Genomic DNA, 24,867 nt, shown 5'->3' with positions numbered 1-24,867 from the left:
CAGTGTGCATCAATATGGTAAAAAGACGGTACTGGTTTGGTTTCAGTATCTGTATCTGTATCGGACATGAAAAAATGGTGCCAAGCCATCCCTGTCCTGGATGTTGTGGCTACAATCTAGAGTAGATGAGTGAGTCGTTTGGAAGTATTTCAGATTTAGGGCAGGGGATGTTTAGCAAGAACTAATCAAAGACTGCATTAGATTTGTGTCTGTGCCACAAAGTAACACAACTAACTTGTTCAATCAGCTGAAAAAACACAACAAAGTACAGTATGTTGTGTGCATGAAGGTTAAGGACTTGACAGGCATCAGCTCAGACATCAGTAACAATGATGCTGTACAGCACATCATAATCATGCAGCCATGTGTCACGTCAGATGGCTTGTTACTAAGAAATATCTTGGAAGTTGTCCTGTTTGGAAAAGGGCAGGTTCTATGCTAGCCTCTTCAAGAGCCACCATTGTTTGTTTGAGATGAGAAAACCTCTCCTGTAGCTGCCAGTAGTCCCTCCTGGGTCTGGATTGGCTGCACCACCTCTTGTGCGGACACAAACGGTTAACTTGAAGGCCGGCAAGATGGATTTTAGTGTGACTGCTGCAAGGTAAGGTGATAGCACTGATAGAGGAAAGGTCAGGAGGTCACCTAGAACATGAAGAATCATCTGCTGAGCACCTGTAGTTGTCAAGATACCTTTCACTGGACTGACTGACAACAGCATCACATTGAATGTCATCAACCAACAGTTATGTTGTTTTGAATCCGTTTGTCATTCCCCTTTAGATAATATATGTGTGCTTTCAGCAGAAGTATAACAGATTATCCTTCACATGCGTATCGTCATAAATATGCTGTGTTGCTCCAAAGAAGACAAACAAATCTTCCTCCTCAGAGTAAATCATTTTGGAGTGAGGACAGAGTGGGTTGAACATTCCTGTAGAGCAGATTCTTATCTGCTGATGTTTTTATTGTTGATGTGGGAGATAGTTTATTTCTGCTTCACAGAGTTTACAGAAAGAGAGTTAAGATAAATGCCGCACACTCTTCACCTCTCATTCACCGCAGTATATCTCAGCTGCATCCTTGACATTTCTCTTTGTGTGTGTTAAGTGTGTGTAGGACAGACAGACATTATGCAGGTGTGCTTTTTCACCACTAGGGGGAAGCACTGACTGCTTGTGAGATTCACCATCATCCTTCATCATGCTCCACAGACTCTCCAACCACAGGGACAGAAGACTGGCTGTTGTAAACATGTTTCTTGTCTCATAGTTATTACCTCCACTTATGTAAAGCAGGATTCAGTACTAAACTAACAACACAAGAAATGATTTTCAGCTCTTAAACTTCTTTGATTACTGTCATCGACACAAACGTCACAGACAATCTGGCACTGAAATATGAGTCAAGCTGGTTAGAATCTAACTTTAAACTAACTTCTTGTTTTTTTAAACTGTTGGGTAAAATGTGGCCAGCTGGTTACTGTCACACTAACAGACTGCTGGCACAGTTGTGAGTCACCTGAATGTGACGGGGGGCAGCTGTTTGCTTGAAAAAATTAGACAAACTAAACTTTTTTCCTGACATAGTGACGTGCTGTTCTGACTAATTACTGAAGCCAAGCATACAATGTGAATGATCAATCCACGGTTTCCCCCAGCAAAGTTGTCAGGTCCAGTGGCAAGTATCTTTTGACGAAGGCTGATGGCTAATTGTCATTTTTGGCACGGGCCCAGCGACAGATCGATGGTGGCTTTATGGTAGGGGCCTATAGTTTCTGTGATAACATAATCGTGGACAGAATCATGGAATTTTAAAACATTATGACACAGCTTTCATACGACCCTATAATAAACCAGTGCTAAACGCTGTCTGGAGATTCGTAAATATTAATACATACAAATAATTTATTCAACACACACATCAATAGTAATAGCAGAGTTTTACAAAAAAATCTGACAATGTAATCAAACAATGTATGACTCCAACCAAGCCACCCCACTGTAAATGTTGTCATCTTAACATCTTAAAAATGCATCCTCTGAAAATAAATTTCCTGGTGGGGGGGTTAACTTAGACCTGGTAAGCCACCAGGCTTGTCAATACGCAGAGGGAAACCTACAATCAAGCAGCTGCTAAGCTAAATCAAACCAATCAAACCAAATCCTGACACCCCATGTCTCGTGTTTAATGTAGTTATTGGATATTGATTACAGCAATCAGTTAACTTATTTAAGTTGTGGTCTTAATTGTGTGATGTAGCTGCACTTCTCATATTCCCAGAAACTTAATATAAGAGTCCAACTGATTTGGAATTAGGATTTAGGAGTAAAATAAATTGGATTCAGTGATATCAGCTGATATATCCCTCAAATGTACTTGATGTAAACACTTGAGACAAAGAAATGTAATGGAAGCAGGATATTTTTTTCCTTTTAACAATAAGCTGTACTGTCCAAAATCACATCAAGGCAATGAAAAGGATTCAGAAAGTTTAACTTCCTCTATATTTATTTATTATTTATTTATTCATTCTAAATAACTAATAATAATAAATAAAAAATGCAAATGAAATGAATATATATTCTTACTACAAATTATGCATATACAGATATATAATTTGAAGTAAGAAAATGGATCAAATACATCAAACTTAACTAAAAAAAGAACAAAAAAAAAACTGCATTATTTTCTATAATGAACAATTATTTTCCATATGAACAGTTTTCATATTGGTGCAAAACATATACATCTACGCCGACCAACTATTGGCAGTGTGCATCAAAGTTTTGAGGATTACTTGCATGCAAATGTTGTCTAAAATGTTCTTTTAAACAAGCCACAACAAGAATATAGCAAGCAGAAATGAAAAGCGAATGTATTATCCAACAAGATCACTTTGATCACCCTAAAATCCCTGGCACAAAATCTGGGGCCAAAGTAATGAAATTAGTAGGAGGGATGGTGACAAATATTCTCAGAAACAAAATGGCTTAAAGCAGGAATGACACAATTTATAATAATTAGATATTTATGCAGCATATTTCTACTTTTAGCTTCTATGCCTCATATTTTAGGATTAAGCAGCACAAATGAAGCCTTATTAATGGCCACATGGGGGCACTATCTGCATCCAAAATGAAGGATTTCTTTTTTCACATAATTTATCATCAAATTAATAAAGGGAGGATTGTGTGGACTGATGGATGGACAGAACAGAGAAGGAGAGACACAGTCAGTGGTGTCCTCTGGCTGCAGTCTGCAGTATCAGACCTCTGTGTGATCATTTAAAAGTATAATTGATCAGCTTTTCATTTTTTTTCCACATTTTTTAATAAAAATTGCAGTTAAGTCAGTATAATTTTGTAAAGTTTGTTAAATACAAGAGAATTCAAACTTGAATACTATCTAGTGGATCTTTTTCATGTGTGTCCAATGCATTGTTGGGGACAGACATGATGAGAGTGAAACTGAAATGATTTAATACAGTTTGTCAGATGATGTGTTAATCTCTGGCTGAGTGTTTTTTTTTTTTCCAACAGAATATTCAGAGATGTCATGTGACCATGTGGGGGATGTTCATTGAGCAGCTATATTTCAGTGGTGTGGGCTGAAGAGGTGGGATGGGAATGCGAAGTGTCTGGGAATCGTATAATGTGGGTGATGTAAGGACTGCTGTCACCTCTGTGTTCAGTCAGCTCGGTGTCATTTATGGGAAGAAAGACGGAACAGCAGGCCCAAAACTGGACATGTGTTTAAATTCATCACTGCAGCAGAGGACAAAAAGATTTTTCTTCTATTTCAAACTATAAACTCTAAAAAAGCAGAATATCTGAGTAAACTACCGTCAGAATTTAGATAAACTCACAATCTTGTTGATATATTTTGCACTTCTTAGCACTAGTCCATGGGCTTCGTGGATCTGGGAAGTCGTCCCTAGAAACTATTTTGAAAAGGGCAGGAACTTTCCAAAAACACTTGGCAGGCGATTAAATGAACCATCTGTATATGATGTCTAACACAGGCTAACTTAAGCCAATCAGATCAAGGCAGCTGGATCCATGGAATCACACAAGAATCCTTCCGTTGTGTAACAAACCATCTGGCGTATGAGGTTACAACCAGCGGAGCCAGTTGGTAAATCAAAGCCGGTCTGGGGTAGAGCAAAAACATCTTTTCCACGGAGAAAAGCCCTCAGTGTCATTCTTTGCTCTTCTTTCAATGAAGAAATACTCTCCAGCTCTGATATAACTGATGCTATCACAGTATCTATGCTAACCTCTTCAGGAGCCGCCATTGTTTGTTCGAGACAAGTCGCTTCCATGGACGCTTTTCACTGTTGTCACACTTAAACTCGCACCCATAGCTGCCAGTAGTCCCTCCTAAGATGCTGATTGGCTGCACCACTTTTAAAACAAATAGCTTGCAGCCTGGCGAGATGGATTCTCACATCGCACTGTAAAAAATGAGGCTGAGAGTTTACTCATATCTTTTAATAAAGAGTTGTGAACGTAATTTGGAAATCAGGGAAGTCTGATGTCAGCAGGACAAGGAGACAAAATCTAACTCAATGCTTCAAGCCCAGCAAGTCCAAGAGTAATGTTGATCTGTAGATCAGTTGTTGGTCAGTTGTTCACTTTTGCCTCAGAACCACAGACTAGATGAATGTCTGTTTTACTGCTAAAACAGTAGAAGATGCAATGTTGTTCACACAACAATGGTATTTTAGGAGCCTGAAACATTTGAAAGCAGGTTCCAGAGTGTAATCTTTTAAAAATACCACCCTTACTGTTGCCTTGTAAATTGGCAAATATGCAGTTCTTGTGAAAACGGTGACGTCATATGAGTGTGTATTACGTTTTCAGTCAAATAACCACGTGAGAGTTCATGCTTCTCCAGCAAGATGTTACCATTACTGTGATCAGCAGAAACAAACAAAAATTGTTGTTACACCGCCAGCCTCTGGCCTTGCGTGTGTATTACAGCTTTTTGTGGATCCGTGTGCATGGGGATCATCTTCATAATGTCGTTGTCTGAAAGCGAAACTCTTTTAAAATGCAAAGGAAAAACATTTCTGTTGTATTTTCTGAAAACTGAAGCGATCAAGCAGCAGCCAGCCTCACAGCGTCTGAAGGTGTTGCATGATATGGGTGTGACGGATCAGGGAAGGACATGTCATGACCCAATCAAGAAGTGAACATAGGTGTGTGTGTCATCATGCCTCAGTTTCTCCCGTCTAGACTAAGAAGCAATCCTGGAGTTTATAGAAGAAGCCCTAAGTTACGCAATAGGCTGGTATGGGCCAGGTCCAAAACAGACCTCTAACTCTCCTGAAGGATGATAATTATCTTTGTGGTAATTGTGCCCGCTGCCACAACACATGGAAAACTTAATCACTTATTTACCCATTTGCTATATACAGTTTTTTGTGTATCGCCACTGTTATTGTGAATAGAAGGGAACAACAACTAAGATCTTAATATAGAAATCTGTGTTGTAAAATGATCCATAAGGTACAATAAACCTTGAAAAATTGAAAGCAGGTCAATTGCACATTTGCACATTTAAATGCACATTTAAAATAAGCAAATTGTGTGCATTTTCTTTACCTGATAGATGAAAATGCTAACAATCAATTAATTGATTGTTTTCCAATTTTTTTTCTTTCACATTTTCATATGCAATGAATGACTCCAACTCTGGCAACAGAAAATCTGACAAATGTTTATTACTCATAAAAGTTTCTGCTATAACCAAGAAAAAGTTGTGTTCCAAGTGGTGGTTCAAACATTATTTAAAAAAACAAAATTATTTGAATATCACTTAAATCAGCCCTTTTATACCACTTTCAAAATATTCCTGAATGCCATATTGGTACTAATCAGCATAAATGTTGGCAATGATGAAAGTTAACATGTTAGCTTTTCACAAAATGAACTCACAAAATCATTTTGACCCACTTCTGCATCTAACGTTAAACATTTCCTTGTGCGCATGCACAGTACTGCAAATAACTTAACATCTCATTTAAAACACAACTTTGGTGTTCATATCTTCTGCATGGAAACAGCGGTACAGGCTGTGCAGATTAAAAACGTATGCTGATATATTTACATGTAACATAAGTGTCATCAAACAGTATGTTGTTGTTGAGCAATACAGCCAGCAGAAGATCTAACCAGGAAACGGTTTCCCCCACATGCCAGGAAATGCATCATCCTCTGACACACACACACACACTCATAGTGCCACGCCCCTCCACACACACAGGCAGTGATATGACATCCTGCCCAGTTGGACATGTGTGTCTCTGCTGACTGCTGTGTCTCCACCAGGTAAAGAACAGCTCTTTCCTTCCTGTTTAAACAGCTCTTTTAACTGGACTACGGCCCCCTGTGGTCATCAGGCCGATTCTTCTCAGGTTTCAATGTTTGGCACTTGTCGTTCTGTGCTGGTGAAAGTGTTGCAAAGTTGGCAACAGATCTGAACATGTGAAAACTAGTTTGCATGATTGTCAGCTGTGAGTGTGTTTGCATCTCAGTACAGGGAACAGAGAGCAGAGGAACACTGTAACTACTGCAAACACAAGTGGAAATACATGGAGTGGATGTGTGACGGAACAGACAGGACTTTTTAATGCGTTGCATAATTAAGACCAATAGTAACATATTAATTATGGTTTGATTGTTGGGCTGGGCTGCTGATTGGAACATGGTACTTGCTCTAGTTTTGTTTTGCATAGTTGGGATGACTTAAAAAGTTTTGAGCCCAACTCAAACTCTTAAGTTTTGAAATAAACTGTAAAAAGTTTTGCTGACCTGTAATCTTTACTTGAGATGATTTACTTTTCTTCTTTAGATAAACTTGAATCTTTGAGTTTTATAAACTAAAACAGAATCAAAAATTAGTCACAGTGAGCTGCAAACCTGATTTGTCTTTTTCATTGCCTAAAAATTAAATAGGTTTAATTGATATATTAAATATGCCAATATACACTAAAGAAGAAAAGTAAATTATCTCAACAAAAGATCAGTAGTTGGTAAAACACTTTCAAAACTTAAGAAGTTGATTTGCGTTTTCTCAACTCAACTCACTTCCTTTGTTTCTGTGTTTATTTGAGGCACAGTTTATTCCCTTTGGGGGTAAGTTGGTCCTCTAACCACTGGGGTAGTCGGGTGCAGAGTGGGGTTGCCTGCTTTTTGACGGTTCGGTCTCCAGCTCCCACGAGTCTGCATGTCGAAGTATCCTTGCACAAGATATACTGAACTACCAAACTGCCATAGCCCTCGTTGTGTGAGTGTGTGAATGGTTGGTTTCTGGGGAGCAGAAGCACCTTGCATAGCAGCCTCTGTCATTCATGTATGAATGTGTGTGTGAATGGGTGAATGTGATACATGTTGTAAGTGTTTTAAATGGTCAGACGACTAGAAAAGTGCTATATAAATGCAGGTCATCCAGTATGTACATATATAATGTACACATGCATGAGGTCTGGGTGATTGGATGAATATCTCTCCAGTCCACGATGGCCTGAATCCATCAGGAGTGAGGTTTTTTGGCCGATTCGTGCGGAAATATTTGTCATATTATTTTGCTAATAAGATTGTCTGCAGAGTGACCGCTGCTGCCCTGTAATGCACTCACATCCAGCAGCACAGTACACACCCACTCAGCCAGAGACGAGTGCACTGAGCTGGGTGAGAGAGGAAAACAGCCTGCAGAGTCAGACTCTTTGCACTCTTTTCATGCAGTGAATTAAGGATTTAATTCAACCAAACCAGAGTTTTCAGAAAAGTGGACAGACTAACAAAGATGGTTTGGGTGAGTTTTATATGTTTTTCTGTCGTGCTTGAATGTCGCATTTGTGTTTTATGAGGGGTTAACAAGCCAGTTAAACTTGTCTTAGTTCGGTAAAAGAGAGAAACTTGAATTCAGAAGGTGTACTGTTGTATTTTTCTGTTTAAAAAGGCATGACAATATTTAATGTCTTGTTTATTTTGTTTATTGGATGTTATGTAGTGAATTAACCGCCCACACACATCGGCCAGCTGAGACTCGAGGGGACAGGAGGAGGTGGGAGGAGGGGTCGATTATATCGCCTGTTAACGGGTTGGAAAACTTACAAGTATCGCTCAACCCTTGCATGCACTTTGAACAGAATTATTCTACAATGCATTGACTTAAGTATGTTTATACTGGTCGACAAACCCCATGAAAAGTTCAAAACCACACACTTATTTACGCTGCCAGTGGCACTCCAAGTCCGTATAGTTTAATTTTTAAAAAAGGCTTGGTCATTTCCGAAAACAGCTGGCCACAGTACGTTTAATCAAATGTCACTCTAACAGCAGTAAGTAGTACATTTGTTGGGGACTGTTTTCAAAAGCAGATTAATCAAAATTTCAGGTAACTTTATTTGTACAGCACCTTGTGCACAGGCCAGTGTAGTACCAGATGAGAAGAAAATACTGATGTAAACTGTGAAAAATAAAGTAACTAAACTAACCAAGTAGATTAGAGAAATAAAAGATACACTAGATAAAAATAGATTTAAAAAAAAACATTTGTTGCTGTAGTGAGTATTTCTGTGTGCAACAGTGTGGCTCACTGATGGGTTTTTAATAGTTTCTGGATAACAGTAGAGCTCTGTGGCTCAGAGGACTTTGATACACACCCAGTATTTGTTGGTTGGATCGGTCCATTTTTGGTTTGGGTCTGCACATGGAGCTTTCTCACAATAAGGGAATAAAGAAAAATATAGAATATCACTTAGCATATTCTGTAAGTCATGTCTGACAGACCTTTTACCTTTTAACAGTGCCTCTGTTTTTTTGTTTTGTTTTTTTCACTGAAAGCTGAGCTTCCTGTTTCATGTTTCATCAGCTCAGTTTGACTTCTGTGTCACAGTTGAAGTAGAAAAAGAGCAAACCTCTGTAAGCATATCAACTGTGCTGCTGAAATGTCACGTTGCCGGTGACTGAGTCTTGGTTAGTTTGCTGTAGTTCAGTCGAACAGGTTTTATTATTATTAAGTCCCTGTAAAGGAAAGAAAGAGTTCTAAACACATCATGCATGTTAGAACATAGTTGCTGCAAACATGTTAAAACAGTGAAAACTGAGTTAGACCGGTACACTGTTTTTCACAATTTCTGCGTTCAGGATTTTTTGGGTGCACCTGAAACATGGCTTGGTGACATGCTGGAGCCACGGCCCCCAACACAATATAAACCCCACGAACCAACACACAGAAGAAAAACGGACAGAGCATCCATGTATAACCAAGCATTCAGGTTCTTTTCAGGTCACCGTGGTGTTTGACACTGAAACTGCAGAGCGGGCACACCCCACATTTTTTTCATGATTCTGTGACCTAATTTTATATACTTTGCATGGTTTTTACAAACTCAAAAAAGAAGCTGTGACCCTTACTTGACATTATTGCCTGAAAATGGAATCGTTTTAATTGAAAATGTTAATTAGTTTTCCTTTTTCCAGGTTTTTTTTTTTCCCATTTTTGTGGGGTTCAAGATTCAGGTTGATCTAAAGACAGAAATATCTCAAAAGAGATTAGTTGTTGGTAAAACTTTTTTTTTTAACAGTGATCTAATTTAATATGATAAAGTAGCATTTATAGACATACATCATTTACCACCACTGTAAGTGGCTAGAAAGGCTTGAAAATGCACCTTGAACATGCTGAAAAAGTGTTTGAATTCGACTTGGGAAAAGGTGTTCTTTGTCCTGTCAGGTTATATAATGGAGGATATTCTGCTCATGTTCTGACAAACAGGGCACCAGTAACAGTGTTGTAGAAACTAAGCTCAAAGTTAAGCAAAAAGCTGATATGATGCTGTCTGTAGTCACACTGAACACCTAATACTGAGTAATCAGCTGCAGTGTTGTAGGGGCGTGGTGAAATGAGCTGGAAACACTGTATGAATCAGTTTACTGTCTGTCAAGTTTAAAATCACATTGACTTGAGACAAAATTAAAGAGAAATTGAATCAAGCCATTTTAAACGTGTGTGAATAATGTAGAAACTTATTCACCACGAACGACATTAATCCACAGTTCAGCAGACTTATCGGAAATCAGATAAGGTGCTTCCTCTTACAACACCAAGCTGTCAGCTTGACTTGAAAACTGTTGCCTGAATGTGAACGTGAGTGTTTGATAGTTTTGCAGCAACTGATGTGAAAATCCCGGAAATAATTTTCATAATGCAGTCGCACTTCCCTATTTTTCTTCTCTTACACCTCACCTCTGTCACATTTCTCTCTGTGTCTCTGCCTCTTCTTTTGTGTAATGACATACTCTAACTCCTGCTGTCTTCTGACTTTTTAAAGTGGAACAATAGACGAACCCTCTGATTTAGATGCTCACCCATCAGCTGGAAAATCGTACATTTTTAACACAACTTTAATTGTATTATTGATGAGCTTGTCAGAGTTCTGAAGTAATGAGGGATAAATTGTAGCTGCAGTGCAATCAGATTAAAGTAACCTCAGCTTCACACCAGAAACCACGCAGCAGCCATGTGTACACTCTGCAGACACTCATCAAAACCAATTACCTCTTCAGTGGTGCAGAAAATATGTCACATGACCTTAATGTTTGTCTCTCACCGCTGTTGACCGCTGACACTTTCATACATGGACCAGATGAGAATAGGTGAAACTAGGGACAGGGAGGTGGGCGTGGTCATGTCATGTGAGAAGAATTAAACTAGTATAATTTAGAGTGATATTATTATGAAGACCAGTTACAGATTCTGAGGATGATATGAAGCACAGTGTCCTGTGAGAGGTGACAGGTTCTTACAGTCACTATAAACGTCTTTTCAGCGGTGAAGATTGTCATTTAGCTGTAGGATCTCACAAACTGTTTCTATTTATCTATTTTGAGCAGAAATTCCTGCACTCTCCATCACCTGTATTAAACTGATTAGGTGGCATCAACAATCCATTATTTATGATAACAATCAGTGCAAAAGACAAGTGACAACATTTCAATAATACTCTAATATTTTATAAAAACATTTTTTTTTAGTTGTTACGTTGTTTCGTTTGTTTCTTGTTATGACTTTTTCATCTTGCTATGTCATGTTACATCGTTTTTGTTTTTTATGTTGTGTTTTTGTCTCATTATGTCATTTAGTCTTGTTATGTCTTTCTCTTCTTGTTACATGGTTTTGGTCTTAAGTCTTTTATGTTGTGTTTTAGTCTTGTTATGTTGTTTTACAACTTGTTTCGTTGTTTTTGTCTTGTTAAAGTAGCAGTGGATGGAAAGCCTATAAATGGTTTATTTTTGAGTCTCATCTCCAGGACGCGAGTAAGGTCATCAGCTGTGTGTAATAAAGCAGATACGTGAGAGTACAATCGGCGACAGGGCAGAGAAACTACATTTGTCCCCCAGTCAGCAGTCAACATGGAGAGAGAGTCTAATTATCTACCTCTAAACAGTGTGGTCGACTGCTTTGTTGTAGCTGCTACATACAGATTTACAAGCAAATATGAAGATAATCCACTTTTTAATACTAGAAGTTTTGAGAAACAAATGTTGAGTTATTTTCTGGCTGATAGGTGCGTCCACAATTTCTTCGTGGGTCGCTGCTGCAGAGGGTTGAGAAGCAGAAGTGAAAATAAATTTCTTAATCTTAAAGCACTTTTTAATCTCAAAAGTTTGAATCATACACTCTGACCTCCCCTCCTACCAATAAAAGAGTCTGCATCAGAGCAACTCCAGTGTTTATTTGTCCAGAAGCTCCAGTCTGCCACCGGCCCTCTCCTGCAGAGCTCCCTGGCTCTCACAGCTGTCCGTTGGCTCTGTGTCTCAGCTCCACCGGGTTCTCTCGGCCCCTGGTAAAGGCTCACGACAGACATGAATGAACACAACTGAGGGTGAAGTCAAAAGATTCTCTAAATGCTGAAAACAGAACCAAGAGGAGGCGCAGAAGTTTTTACAATATGCTGAACAAACAGATTTACAATATGCTGAAAGGTTATTATGAAATTATTTGTCAGTAGTACCAAAACAATGTTGCCTTCCCTAGCTTTAAGTTTCTGATATTGTGTTTTTGTCTTGTTGTGTCATTTTGTCTTTGTCTTTTATGGCATTTTTCATCTTATGTTTTCATCTTGTTACATCTGTATTGTCTTTTCTGTGTTTGGTCTTGATGTTGGGAAGGTGGCATATAATCATTCAAAATAAAAATAATCAATAATTCCCCTCAAATTTATTAAAACTAAAGTAACAAAACTGTTTTGAAACTGTGAGGAATAAAAAGTACAGATATTTATGTCAAAATGGTGGGACTAGAAGTAGAAAGTTGTCTGAAAAATAATTACCCAAGTAAAGTACAGATGCCTGAAAAGTACAGTATCAAAGTATTTGTACTTAGTTACTTCCCACCTCTGACAAAGAGATAGAAGAAAGTGAAAATGTGTGAAGCAGCCTTATGATGAGTCTTCTCAAGTGTTTTATAGGTCAGTCAGAGGGACTCTGAAGTGCAGTGTAGTGGCTGCAGGCCTGCACCTCCATCCCACACTGACTGACAGCTCAGCCACTACAGGGTAAATGATTCTGACGGGGGAGGAGAAGGAGGATGGGGGAGGAAGAGGGGAGGCGCAGTTCTTGTCCTCTCAGGGATTAGTGGAAGCTCCTTGGGCCATTTGCATGTGAATGGATCCTGGAGCTGCTTTTAGCCACCAACGTCCCCCTCCCTCCCTCTTTTTTTTGTCTCTCCCCCTTTCTCCTCCACTCACACTCCTCCTGACATCAGGGAGCACCGGGGAGAGAGGGGGAGAGAGAGGCGGTCAGAGAGGGAAACAGATCCAGAGAGAGTGCAGGGCCATCACTGTAGTGGCGGACAGACCTTGCAGAAAAGAGGAGTGTAGAAAGCAGAGACAGTTTGTTCATCCTGATCTGTTCAGAGAGCTGCATCGACAACCACGCAGTCACACAACTGGCCTCTGTGAATGAGAGAAGGTAGGATACTTTTTGTTTCTCTGATCCCCCGTGGTTATCGGTGGGGTATGCTCAGTCTCCTGGGCTAACAATGAAAGCTGACAGGACTGGTCCACTTTGGCGGTCTGGACGGGGGTGTGTGGGGGGAGAAACCAGCCTTGGCTGGCTTCTTACAAACTGTTGAATCAAACAGATTCTTTAAAGTCAGTGCTGTTGCCTGAAACTGAAGTGCACTGAAGCTTTCAAGACTCAGAAAGTGCTCTAACTTCTGGATTACCAAGCACATTTTTTATTACATGCTTCACTCACTTATCCATGCCACTCTTTGTGACATCAAACATGTGACAAGGCTGCAGTAATTATTTTCATTATTGCAGACAGGTTGCACAATAAAAACTAACAAACAAAAATATTGTCAAAATTGCATTATGGCCAAGTTTAATATCTAAAATGTAGAAGTTACATTTTTTTAAAAAAAGGAAAAATGTATGACAAAGCAGCATTATATTGAAGTGCTGCAGATGTTGTTCTCCAGAAGTAAGAAGACATGTTTGTTTGTTACAGACTCAGGTTGCAACTTGTGAGCACTTTCCTTAATCTGTCATTGGAGAAAATTAAGGACCAATTAATCGATTAATTATTTTAAAAATCATAAAAATGTTGCTGATTCCAAACAAAACCAAATGCGCTTTTCCCCCTCAATCAAAGCTTTATTTCCACAGAAACATACTGCATATTCTCTGACATAATCATGAAACATATAAAGACATAAAGGTCTACATATTAAATACATGTACTTGCATATCAGATAAGATGAGGAGCATGCTCATAAACATATTTATTAATATTTTAGATCTTAGATCTATTTGATAGTAGATCAATTAAATTTTATGTAATCTATCAAACTTAACTACCAATTAATCAGTCATTGATTAACCATTATCATCCATATTTTAGACCCTGTATTGCAGCTCAAATTTTTTGATTTTTGTCTTAATTAATCAAGTAATCATGTGGTCTATAAAACATCAGAAAACTGTGAAAAATGATGCCCTTTGTCCTTGAGCCCAAAGTGATCAGAGTCAGATAAAATCACTTGTTTTGTCTGACAAACAGGCAACTATCATGTAAAGATGATGAAAAAGCCACATATCCTTTTAGCTTCAAAATGTCTCTGAATAATTGATTGTAAAAAGTTGTAGATTTTTCATATTTTAACATTTTTTATTTTCAGTTGCACCAATTGATGTGACACCAGTTGATGCTTCTTATTAATCTATAAGATTAATATATAATCATTTTTGTGTGTGATTTTGCATTGGTCCATGATAATTCTGATTTATTAAAACTTGGCTTTTATTTTCATTGGTTCCAGTATGTAACCATCAGTGTGTTCACATGCACACATGTATATCCTGGTTGTGATTGGGTTTTTGAAGTATCCTAGTTATGTTTTGCATATGTAATTGTCATACCCTGGTTTCAGAAACCTGGATAAGAGGGGGGGCTTACCATTAGGTGAAGATCAGCAATTGTCTTGGGCCCCAGGTTTCTTATGGTTAAAGTTTTTTAGATCTTTTGATAATTAACTGTGTCATTAAAAATCCATATGCTAAAATGGCATCAGAATGCATAATTCATGAGTGTCTCAGGGCCTCCTGACTAACTTGGACTGTTCAATGATCTTACTGCAAATCTGTGGAAGTTCTGGAAGACATTAGTCAACTTGTGTAAGCAAACAGCTTGGTGTGGTGTACAGACTGTTGAAAAATGGAGAAAAGCTCCCTCAGTGGTGCTGAAAAAAGGATGAAGCAGAAGGATACTAAAAGACCATACCCACCCCAGACACAGACTGTTCACCCTGTTGCTGTCTGCCAAGAGATACAGAAGTATTCACTGACATATTTTTATGGCATATTATTTATTCACAGATTGCAAAAGGGAGAGAACAAAGGTTTGGAAGCCCCCTATGCCAGTGTTTACCCCAAAAGGACTAAATGTACCCCTGAAGGCCTTGTCTGTATTCTGACAGACACCAGGATACTGCGGTACAGAGAGGTTGAGATGATGAGAGATCAAAATACAACTGCAAACAGATGATCAGGAAGCCTGGATATTGTCCGAATCATGTATACAGAGATATGAAGCCAGGTTTCTCATGTTCAATGTAAACATCATATCCTAAATAAGATCAAATCCAGGTGATTCATTTGCATATAAACACATGCTCTATGATAACACAACAACTTAGTTATTAGATGGGTCAACAAACAAGAGCAGTCAGATGATCTGACATGCTGGAAACAAACCTTCTGGTCAGCCCAACCTATTTGAGAGCAAAATAGCAAAATTATGACCCATTACAGACCAACTTCCTGCTTCAACTATGAGCTACTGGGTGAAGCTGGTACACTGTTTTGATGTAGTGGTGTAGTTAATCTGGATAAAAGCTTTGGTTGTTTACAACTTGTCTGATCATTTGGCCGCTTGTACTCGATGCCTCTTTGTCACACTTAGTTGGAATGTCCCTGTCTTCCCACGTCCCAGCTATTTATTTGCAAAGTATCTCAAACTAATATTAAAATAGAATAAATATAATCAAGTGTCAAACCGAGAGAAAACTCAGCAGGTTGTTCAACAAATCCACTTCCTTTAACTGATATAGTGAGTTACCAGTTACTGTCATTGTCTGGAAGTAGTTGCACCCTGAGAGAGGTCAGTGTACACTATATTTCTGTGACTTGCATGTTATCATCTCTACAAGAGTCTGTACAATAATGACATGAGTCCCAGCCAATGCTCTTCTTCTATCATTACGATTAGTTTTGTGTTGAGATTGTGTTTGTAGTAATCAGAAGTTGCAGACTTTTTGAAGTCAGTGGGATGATGACAGTTTGTGCTGTGCAGTCCTTACAGTGGAAAACTGTGTGTGGTTCCTTCCTACTCATGTGCAAGAGGAAGTCTGCTGTAGACAAACCCTGGTATATTTCTGAATTATAGCAGCAACTGCTTAGAAATGATATTAGACTGTTGTACAGTTTTGCAGATTGGTGGTACAGTTGGGTTCAGATGAAGCAGTGGACTCTATACAATACCTCTTTTTCATGCACGTGCTGGCTTGGCTTGACTCTTGAATCAGGCAGGGATTTGCATTTCGGGACTACTCGCTTAAAGGTGTGTCTTTTAACTGAAAACGAGCAGTTTAGCTTCAGTTGCGCAGCTGTAAAACAGCAAGTAAACACTGAATTTCCTATAAAGCCTTCACAATGAAAGATGTTTATCATGAAACAGCAAAACCAAGAAATTTTTTGGTTTTCGTCAGCATTAACTTGACAGGACTTCTGTATGGCTGAAAGTGAACATGACAGTAAAATACAGCAGGGTGGTCAGGTGCGCCGTGGTCAGTTGGAGGCAGGTTGGGCTTGCTATGGCCCCACTTCAGAGATGGTTCATCTCAAGGGTGACTTGGCACAACTCAGCGAGCTAAAAGTGGTAATGTAAATGCAAATCAGTATGGCATGGTTTGACTCAGCACAGCCAAAAGTGCCAGCGGAAAAGCCCTCATAATGGGCTGTGCAGGCTAAAGTTGAGAAAAGCTTAACTTTGTGCAAATGTCATCTGATGTGAAGAAAGCGACAACTGGGCGAGAGGCAATCATACTCGTTTTGATGCGATCCGGTGGCTAAGACAGATAAAAACTGTTTGGTTGTAACAGTTATGTATCAACACAACACACCCACACAGATCTGCAGATTTCTGAGAGGCCAGAGACTCCCGCTACTTCAGCCTACACTCAGTACCTGTGGACATGTAGATCCATGCTTCATACTTGAGCAGGTTCACTGCAAAATGAGTAAGAGGAAGCTTCTGCCAGTGAAGTACTTGGCTGTTCAGACAAGTTCTCTGTCGTTAAACCTGTCTACTTCAGACTTTAGCCTCATCCCAAACTCTCAAGGTTTCTCAAGGTTTCAGGTCAAGCTGAATAGGACTAAAAAGTCTTGGGAGAAATTCAGTTGGCGTAGTTTCAGTTCACACCTGAGCTGCCATTTCCACTGCATGGTACGGCTTGACTTGACTTGACTTGCTTGGAACAGTGTTGTGATTTTCTGTTGTCAAAAGTATTGGATACTATGTGGCATCTAGTACTTTCTTTGGTATCACCTTGGTCACTACTTTTGTCATGTTTCTCAAGTTCACCTCCTGAATTCCTTGAAGGGTTGACTATATGAAAGTGTGCACCATTATCTCCTTTTCTTGACCTTTGCCTTGTTGGGTAACACATTGAACAAAATGTTTATCCCAAGCATGAATTTTAAGCTCAACAGGAATAATACAGCTCGGGGCCTTGAGTTGTGGTAGCTTAAGTTCACACCTAAGCAGAAAGGACTGTCATTAAATCTGTCCACTTCAGACATTATCCTCATCCCAAACTCTGATCTCTTTGGCTTTTTGGTTAAATGCTCCACCACAGATACTGTTTTTAATCATGACTCAACACGTGTAGGCATGTTCAGGGTGAGCATCAGGTCAAGCTGAATAGTACTTAAAAACCTTGGGGGAATTCAGTCGGTGTAGTTTGAGTTCACATCTTAGCTGTCATGGTTGGTCATTTGCCTCATTTCCACTGCATGGTACGGCTCGGCTTAGCATGCTTGGAACAGTTCTTTTGTGATTTTCTGTTGTCAAAAGTAGTGGATAGTACGTGGTACCTGGCATTTTTTTGGTATCACCTTGGTCACTACCTTTGTCCCTTTCCTTGAGTGCACAATTATCTCCTTTTTCTTGACCTTTGCCTTTTTAAGCATGAATTTTAAGCTTGACAGTAGTGATGCCACTCGCGGCCTTGAGTTGTGGTAGTTTGGGTTCACACCTAAGCTGGTATCGTCACTGACAAGACTCTGTCAATTAAATCTGTTCACTTCAGATTTTATCAAAACCACAAACCCTTGTCTTAATCTAACTCCTAATCTCTATCTTTTTTATTAAATGTGCCACTGCCTTGGAACTACACAGATACTAGTGTTAATTGTGACTCATCACAAGTTCAGGCTGAGCATCAGGTCAAGCTGAGTAGGACTTGTTGAAAAAGTCTTGAGGGAATAAGGTTGGCGTAGTTTGAGTTCACACCTAAGCTGTAGTGGTCGGTCATTTGTCTCATTTCCGCTGCGTGGTATGGCTCATCTTGACTCAGCTTCCTTGTTCTTTTTTTGGGTTTTCCGTTTGACAGAACTTTTAGATAGTACCTGGTACTTTTTTCTTTTGTTCTACTTCCATCAAGGTTCCAAACAAGCTAACAAAAAGTTTGAGTGAAAACACTGGAGATCACTGTTTGGTCAGAGAGAATCCTCACTAGAATTGTCACTTGTGCGACACGCAGCAACCAGAGTCGTCTCAAGGTTTCCCAAACACTCCTGTTCTTTTCAGGGAGTCTGATCAAAGCCTCATTTGGATCAGCAATGCTCATGAATACATGAATATAGCAGTCAAGTAAAAACTTTTCTCTGGTAAAACTGTAAAGTCAATAGTTAAAATATTAATCATAATCACCCTGGGTGACAGATCCCACCCAATTGTGGTGTGATGAGTGGCATATCATTGTGCCTTTACACCATTTGGTTAATGCAAACATTTTGTCATTAACTTAGAGACAACAATCACTGTCGCAGCCCAAATGTTTCAGCATGTGATGGCTGATGGCCTCCCCCTATCTAACCAACCCCCAGGTCAATATGTTGATATTCATGAGAGCATTAACACCTCTAAAGAACACGGGGGTGGGGGTGGGGGGGGCGAGGCTGTTATTGCTTGATCCTGTAAGTGAACTGATTCTTTGTCATCATGTGATCTTTGTCATGGAATTGTTACTAAGTGTTGGAGGATGATGTTGGGAAAACACTGAGAACTGCAGGTTAAAACATGTTGTGCTGTGATGTTGCATTTTCACCCTCTGCAATCATGGGATTTTTTTTAAACATACACTGTTTTTCAGTATGGTTCTGCATGGTTTTGTGCAAAAATGTTGTAATTCATATGCACTGTAAAAAAATGTTGAGATGACTTAAAATTATAAAGCAACAGACTGCAGTAGATTTTTGAATTTTGGATCCAACTCAAACTCTTAAGGTTTGATTTAAACTTAAACTTTTGCCGACCTAACATCTTTAATTGATGTTTAGTTGACTTTTCCTCTTTAGATAAACTTGAATCTTTGAGTTTTAGAAACACAAAAAATCAAAAAGTGGTCAGCTGAGCTGCAAACCTGATTTGTCTTTTTTTTTGTGGCTGAAAACGTAAACAGTTTTAACTGAAGATATTTCAATTTTAACAGCTACTTTCACTACAATGAAGTTACTCAATATTTTTTTAAATACAATGTTTTGAGTTCCTAAAATTCAAAGCTTTAAGTTTATCAAAAGAAGAAAAGTAAATTATCTCAACAAAAGATCAGTAGTTGGTAAAACTTTTTCGAACTTAAAAATTTGAGTTGGACTCCAGACTCAAAAATCTACTGCAGTCCGTTGCCTTGATATTTTGAGGTTTCTCAACTTTTTCATTTTTACCATGTGCATGGAATAAGACTTGAGGCGCCAGTGTACCTCATCAGAAGTGCTTGTTGTCTTTCGAGTGTCCGACAGTAGAATCCCAAAGATAACAGGAAGATACATAGGTCTGGAAATAGATAAAGGTTTTGTACGTTCTGTAATGATTAATTGCTGGGTGATGAATATCATGTTTTATTTGAATATAAAAATACAACAGAAGGAAGTACCTGCTAAAATACTTTGTTACTCATCTCGTCTCTGTTATAACTGCAGACAGATGAATCAAGGGTCGTAGGTAAATCAGGTGCCTTTTTGAGAAATTACCTGCCTACTTACATGACTTAGTTTGCTTTGGGTTGTGTTTGTAGTCCATTTCACAGTGTGTAGTCTAGAGTGAATAAAATCTGAATCTGGTTGATCGGCTCTGGTAATGTTCCTGCTTTCGTTCTTAACACAGCCTTCCCGGCATATTCCCAGTTGGTCTTGAGGTGGGAAATTGCCAGTGCAGACTCCCCAGAAAATTGATTCTCATTCATACATAAACCCTTCCAGGGAAAATGCCGGAACATTTTTGAGAACGGCTGCGTGCGTGAATGAGGCTTTATTTAGTGTGGCTGTCCTGATGGCTGATTGTTTAAGGCACTTAGCACTTAGCCGCAATGTTCCCAGTTTGATCCCAGCAGTGGACTTCGTTGCGGGTCGTGCTCCCGTCTCTCTGCTCTATTTAGAAGATATGCAAGTCACCAGCCACTAAAACAGGAGAACTGAAGTTTCACTTGTGAACAATTAGCACATACACACACACACACACACACACACACACACACACATTCCTCCGAGGAATGAGGTCAGCAGCATTTATTCAGAAAGCAAAATTAGATGTATGAGATTTGTGGCAGAGAACTGGTCAGAGAAAACACATCAGCAGTTTAGATTTGAGGATATTCTCTTGAGTTCCCTTCAGATACTGCAGGAGAGCCTTGTATGTTTTGTGGGTAAAGCTCTGTTCAAGTTAAATATTTTTATGTTTGCAATTTTCATTTAAGATAAGATCATTTTTATTGGGTAAATTCAGGTGTTACAGCAGCTCAAATAAAGTACAGGTAGAGTGATAATTAGAATACAGATAAAATAAAGATTAAATAAGAATAATTAAACGAATTAAGTATATATATTATAAAGTATTAAATTTAACAACTATGCAGTCAAGACCACATAAACTCTATTCACCTTACAGCTACAGATGTGTTTGATTAGCAGAAACTAATAACAGACATTCAAACAAAGATATTGTGTACTTCGAGTCATTATCGGCCTGAGTTCATGGGGCAAAGGAAGAAACATTAGATATGTGGCAGTCGCTGTCAGTGAACCGAAAATATCTTGTGGCTTGAACTTTAGCTGGGGCAGGTGCGCTGGATCCTAAATTTACTTCCTGTCCTATCTTATATTTCTTTTTATTCTGTTTTCATATTTTTATTCTGTACCACAGAAGGACGGCTTTGCTTATTTATGCAGTCGTGATTAAAGATGAATACTTCGAAGTGTATATTGCTGGTTGTTGATAAAGAACATTTTCATCACTAAAAAGTGTTTTTCACTCTAGATATTATTTCACTCATATTCTTTTATTCTTTTTAATCAAACTATTATTGAAAGTAGATGATAAAAGTGAAATTTACTTACTGGTCAGAGAAGGACTCTCGTACACAATCCTTGGAATTACCCACAACATTACAATTTTTTACATGTTTGTGATAAAGCCTGCAGTACTAATACATTACTGCTATACAGTTTGTGTGTATTTTATCTGTTTTAAAACGGAGAAAAGATAGATGGTCTCTCCTCCTGACTTTCTCGTTCTAGCTTTTCATTTGTCTTTTTTGCCCTCCTGAGTAAACGCTGCCTGTCGGGGTTCTAACAGTCTTTCTCCTGCAGTTGGACACACTGTTTGCTTTTCACATGCATCTCTAGTCACCACAAACTCTGCCTGAACGTGTGTGTGTCCGTCTGTTACCTGACTTGATACTATTGCTCTTACTCTTATTACATATGGCACCACATGTATCTTAGAATAGTAGCCTTTTCTTCTGCAAAATAGACTTTTGCTTTGAATGCAGACGATGACTGACATCTAAAAGAACCTAAACCACATACAAAAAAAACCTGACTAACATTATTAGATGCTATAGCAGTAATTACTTTGAGGTGTGCTTTTATTAGAGATACAGTGGGGTATTATGTAACAACTATAACAATTCCCCCACCAAGGGGGCAGTGGTAACACTCTGACTTCTTGCATGTAATGTAATATTACAGTCTTTTTCTTATTAGTTAAAAATTTATCAGTTGCATTACCAATTAGTGCACATATATATGTTTCTCATATCAAAAGATGCTAAGTGTATTTCAAGTCATCTGTGAGATATTAAGGAAATTTTTTTTTTTTTAAAGTTACAATTGCTGTTGAGTTAGTATCTAAAAAAAAATGAGAAAAGTTCTGTAAATAATGACTTAACTTCTCAAAAAATGACTTAATATATCAAAATAATAATGACGAAATAAGACGAAAGACAAAAACAACGTAACAAGATATAACAAGACATAGCAGGTTGTAAGAAGACAAAAATTAATGCAGCAATATGAAAATGACATAAAAGACATAACAAGATAAAATAACAGAAAAATATAAGAAGACAATGTAACATGATATAACAAGACATAACAAGATGAAAACAACTTAAAAGATAGAATAGTTAGCTTTGTACTGTAACAGTCAGTAGAAATGTCCTTCAGAAAATTACTTTTTTTATTTTACGCTTTGAGTACATTTCAGAGCCTGTACTCTGACTTTTACTGAACGAATATGTTCTTAATGTGTAACCAGTGTGTGTTCAGATGTGCCATCTGTGGTTAAACCTGATTATTTACTTTTCCATCTGTGCTTCATTCATATTTTTTTATTATGAGTAAAGGGGCTGCTGCTTCAGTAAAGTAGAGTTCAGTGGAGTGTGAAATATAATGATGTCTAAAACACTCAGACTCGTCCCTGTCCCTCACACTGTCCTCCTCTGTCCTGACTCATGAGGATTAGTTCTGTTCCGATGGTTGTACAGTTGGATATTTATAGCTGATTAAATTATGTGGACTAACACTAACCAGCAGCCCCTACTGTGTGTGTGTGTGTGTGTGTGTGCGCGTGCGTGCGTGTGTGTGTTGTGAGAGTAAGGCTTAGTAAAGTGGTGCAGTTTGTTGAGTCATGCAGAAACACACAAACGTGCTTCGGTCGTGCTGCTGTCAGACGACTGTGCAGGCATCATTGTATTTGAGAGTATTTGTAAGGTCATACAGCACGCACACGCGCACGCACAGTTCCAAGTTCTCAGGGGGATTGTCACCGCCATCCAATCCTCTTAGAGCACAGACCAGACTACACACACACACACACACACACACACTCACTCAAATAGATCAGAGAAGGGATAGACTTTAGTTTCAGCTACGCCGGCTAAGTCCTAAAAAGTGTGTGTGCTCGAGTGTGAACATGCCTGTGAACCAAATATAGTTTCTTGTCATGAATTGTGTGAATTTTGACAAGAATTTTAAATTTAGTTATGGGTTTTTGTTTTGTTTTAGTTAAGATTTAATCAGTGCAACTGGAATTTTAGGCATAGTTTTCATCGATGTTTTAGTCGTAATTTTTTTTTGTCACTTTAAATTGTTCACCTTATTCAAAACTGTTTATTTTTCATCCTTCAACAAAGTTATTTCATAAATTGCTTAGAGTGTATTTTAAATCAGCAAATTACCTCTCATTATCGCATCTATCCCCAGCTTATGTTACTCCCCTTTGTAATGAAACGTGTACAAACCTGGCACAAAGTCCGCTTTGAGCTCATTGGACAGAAACATTGACCAGCAGCTACATGTTGGAACCACCTGCCTGTGTGTTTTGACGAACAACACAATGATCACCTTGTCGGTTCACAGCGACACTGTTTAGTGACACATCAACTTGGGCTGTGACAATAATCACATTAATGCACCACTGACATCCAGTAAATGTCAAACAGGGTCATAGACAGAGTTTCTTTGTTCCATAGTCCATTAACTGTAAAATTCTGATTGTTGCTACAGAAACTGCTGGAGAGCTGGAGACGGAGCCGCTCACCCCGATGGAGGAGAGACAGGAGAAGGAGCGAGACATCATGGGACAAGAGCTAGGAGATGAGGGCAAGAGCCAGGGACAACCGTGCGGCACGGACGCCCAGAACTCCACGACGGAGAAAGAGGAGAACTGTGTGGGGCTTGGTGCGGAGGTGGAGGAGAAGGGAAAGGAGAAAGGAATGGAGGAAGGAGAGATGAAGAAAGAGATGGAGCTGGTGGAGGCGGATGTGAAGGTGGAGCTGGGCCAGTCCGTGCCAGGCATGCAGGTGAGCTACATCCGGGGCACGGACCTGTTTGGATACGTGGGCATCGAGGCGGTGCTGGACCAGATGAGGAGCAAGACCATGAAGGCCGGCTTCGAGTTCAACATCATGGTGGTTGGTGAGTCTCACACAGTTGTTGTTGTATTTACAGATGAGCTTTTTAAATTTCCTTGTAACAGCAGGGTGAGACACTTTGTCTGCTTTGTTCTTAAAGTTACACAGTCATTGTGGAAATACTGATTTTTCCGATTAATGCACACTGTGAGATGATCATGTGCTGAGTGTGGTGAATTACCAACCAGACAAGTCTCATGTCTCTGAGTTGATCTTTAAGGTGTTATGAAAAGAATATAAACCAGTGACTTCCTGGAGTAAGAAAAACCGGAAACACTACAGCATGCTGTTGAAAATAGTCAATAGGGCTGAGCCATTTGGGGAAAATATCTGAATAGAATCTTTCTGAACAGTCGTTGCAGTGTAAGGAATGGTGATGTACTGTATGATGTCCACATCTCGCCCTCCAGAATGTGGCCAAAGCATGCTCGACTCGCCTCCAAGCAGGCTTGTGGTGCAAGACTCAACTAATGTCTGTGCAGGAGAGCATTTAGACAAAGAGGTGTGCAGCTCTCGGTACTTCTGTAGCTTCTAACTGAATCTCTGTGGTTTGAAGTTTAGTGTCTCTGCATTATGTTACTGTTTCACGTTCATCTTTAGCTGGACGGGAGTCATGTTACTGCTGAAGAAAACCCAACATCTCCTGGTTTCGCTGCCTCATAATAAACGCTTTTAAATAACAAAGATAAGCGCATCATCAGTTAAAGACATACCTTCTACAGGTGTAAGAAAATTTTAATACACTGTGTGTCACGATATTATGTTTTGTGATACTGTATCGATTCTACAAAACAGTGCATCGTGATATTGTGATAAATG

General features: G+C 39.0%; 1 protein-coding gene across 3 annotated transcripts in view; it reads left to right on the top strand.

The window, feature by feature from the left end:
• septin12 (septin 12) overlaps window positions 1-24,867 on the top strand; it is an 89,284-nt gene that overhangs the window by 44,551 nt on the left and 19,866 nt on the right. The window contains exons 1-2 of one of the 3 annotated variants that reach the window (XM_084743912.1): window positions 6,249-6,332; window positions 23,642-24,052. In XM_084743912.1, coding sequence (XP_084600038.1) covers window positions 23,680-24,052 — 373 coding nt within the window. In that variant the 5' untranslated portion in view covers window positions 6,249-6,332; window positions 23,642-23,679. Of the gene's footprint in view, window positions 1-6,248; window positions 6,333-12,758; window positions 12,984-23,641; window positions 24,053-24,867 lie in introns of those variants that run through there. The other 2 variants (XM_084743911.1, XM_084743910.1) reach the window with 2 other exon arrangements.

The sequence above is a fragment of the Lutjanus erythropterus genome, chromosome 19 (assembly GCF_056507025.1).
Source record: "Lutjanus erythropterus isolate fLutEry1 chromosome 19, fLutEry1.hap2, whole genome shotgun sequence".
NCBI lineage: Eukaryota > Metazoa > Chordata > Actinopteri > Lutjaniformes > Lutjanidae > Lutjanus > Lutjanus erythropterus.
Note: the sequence above shows the minus strand (reverse complement) of the source record. Positions and strands in the feature narration are given on the sequence as shown.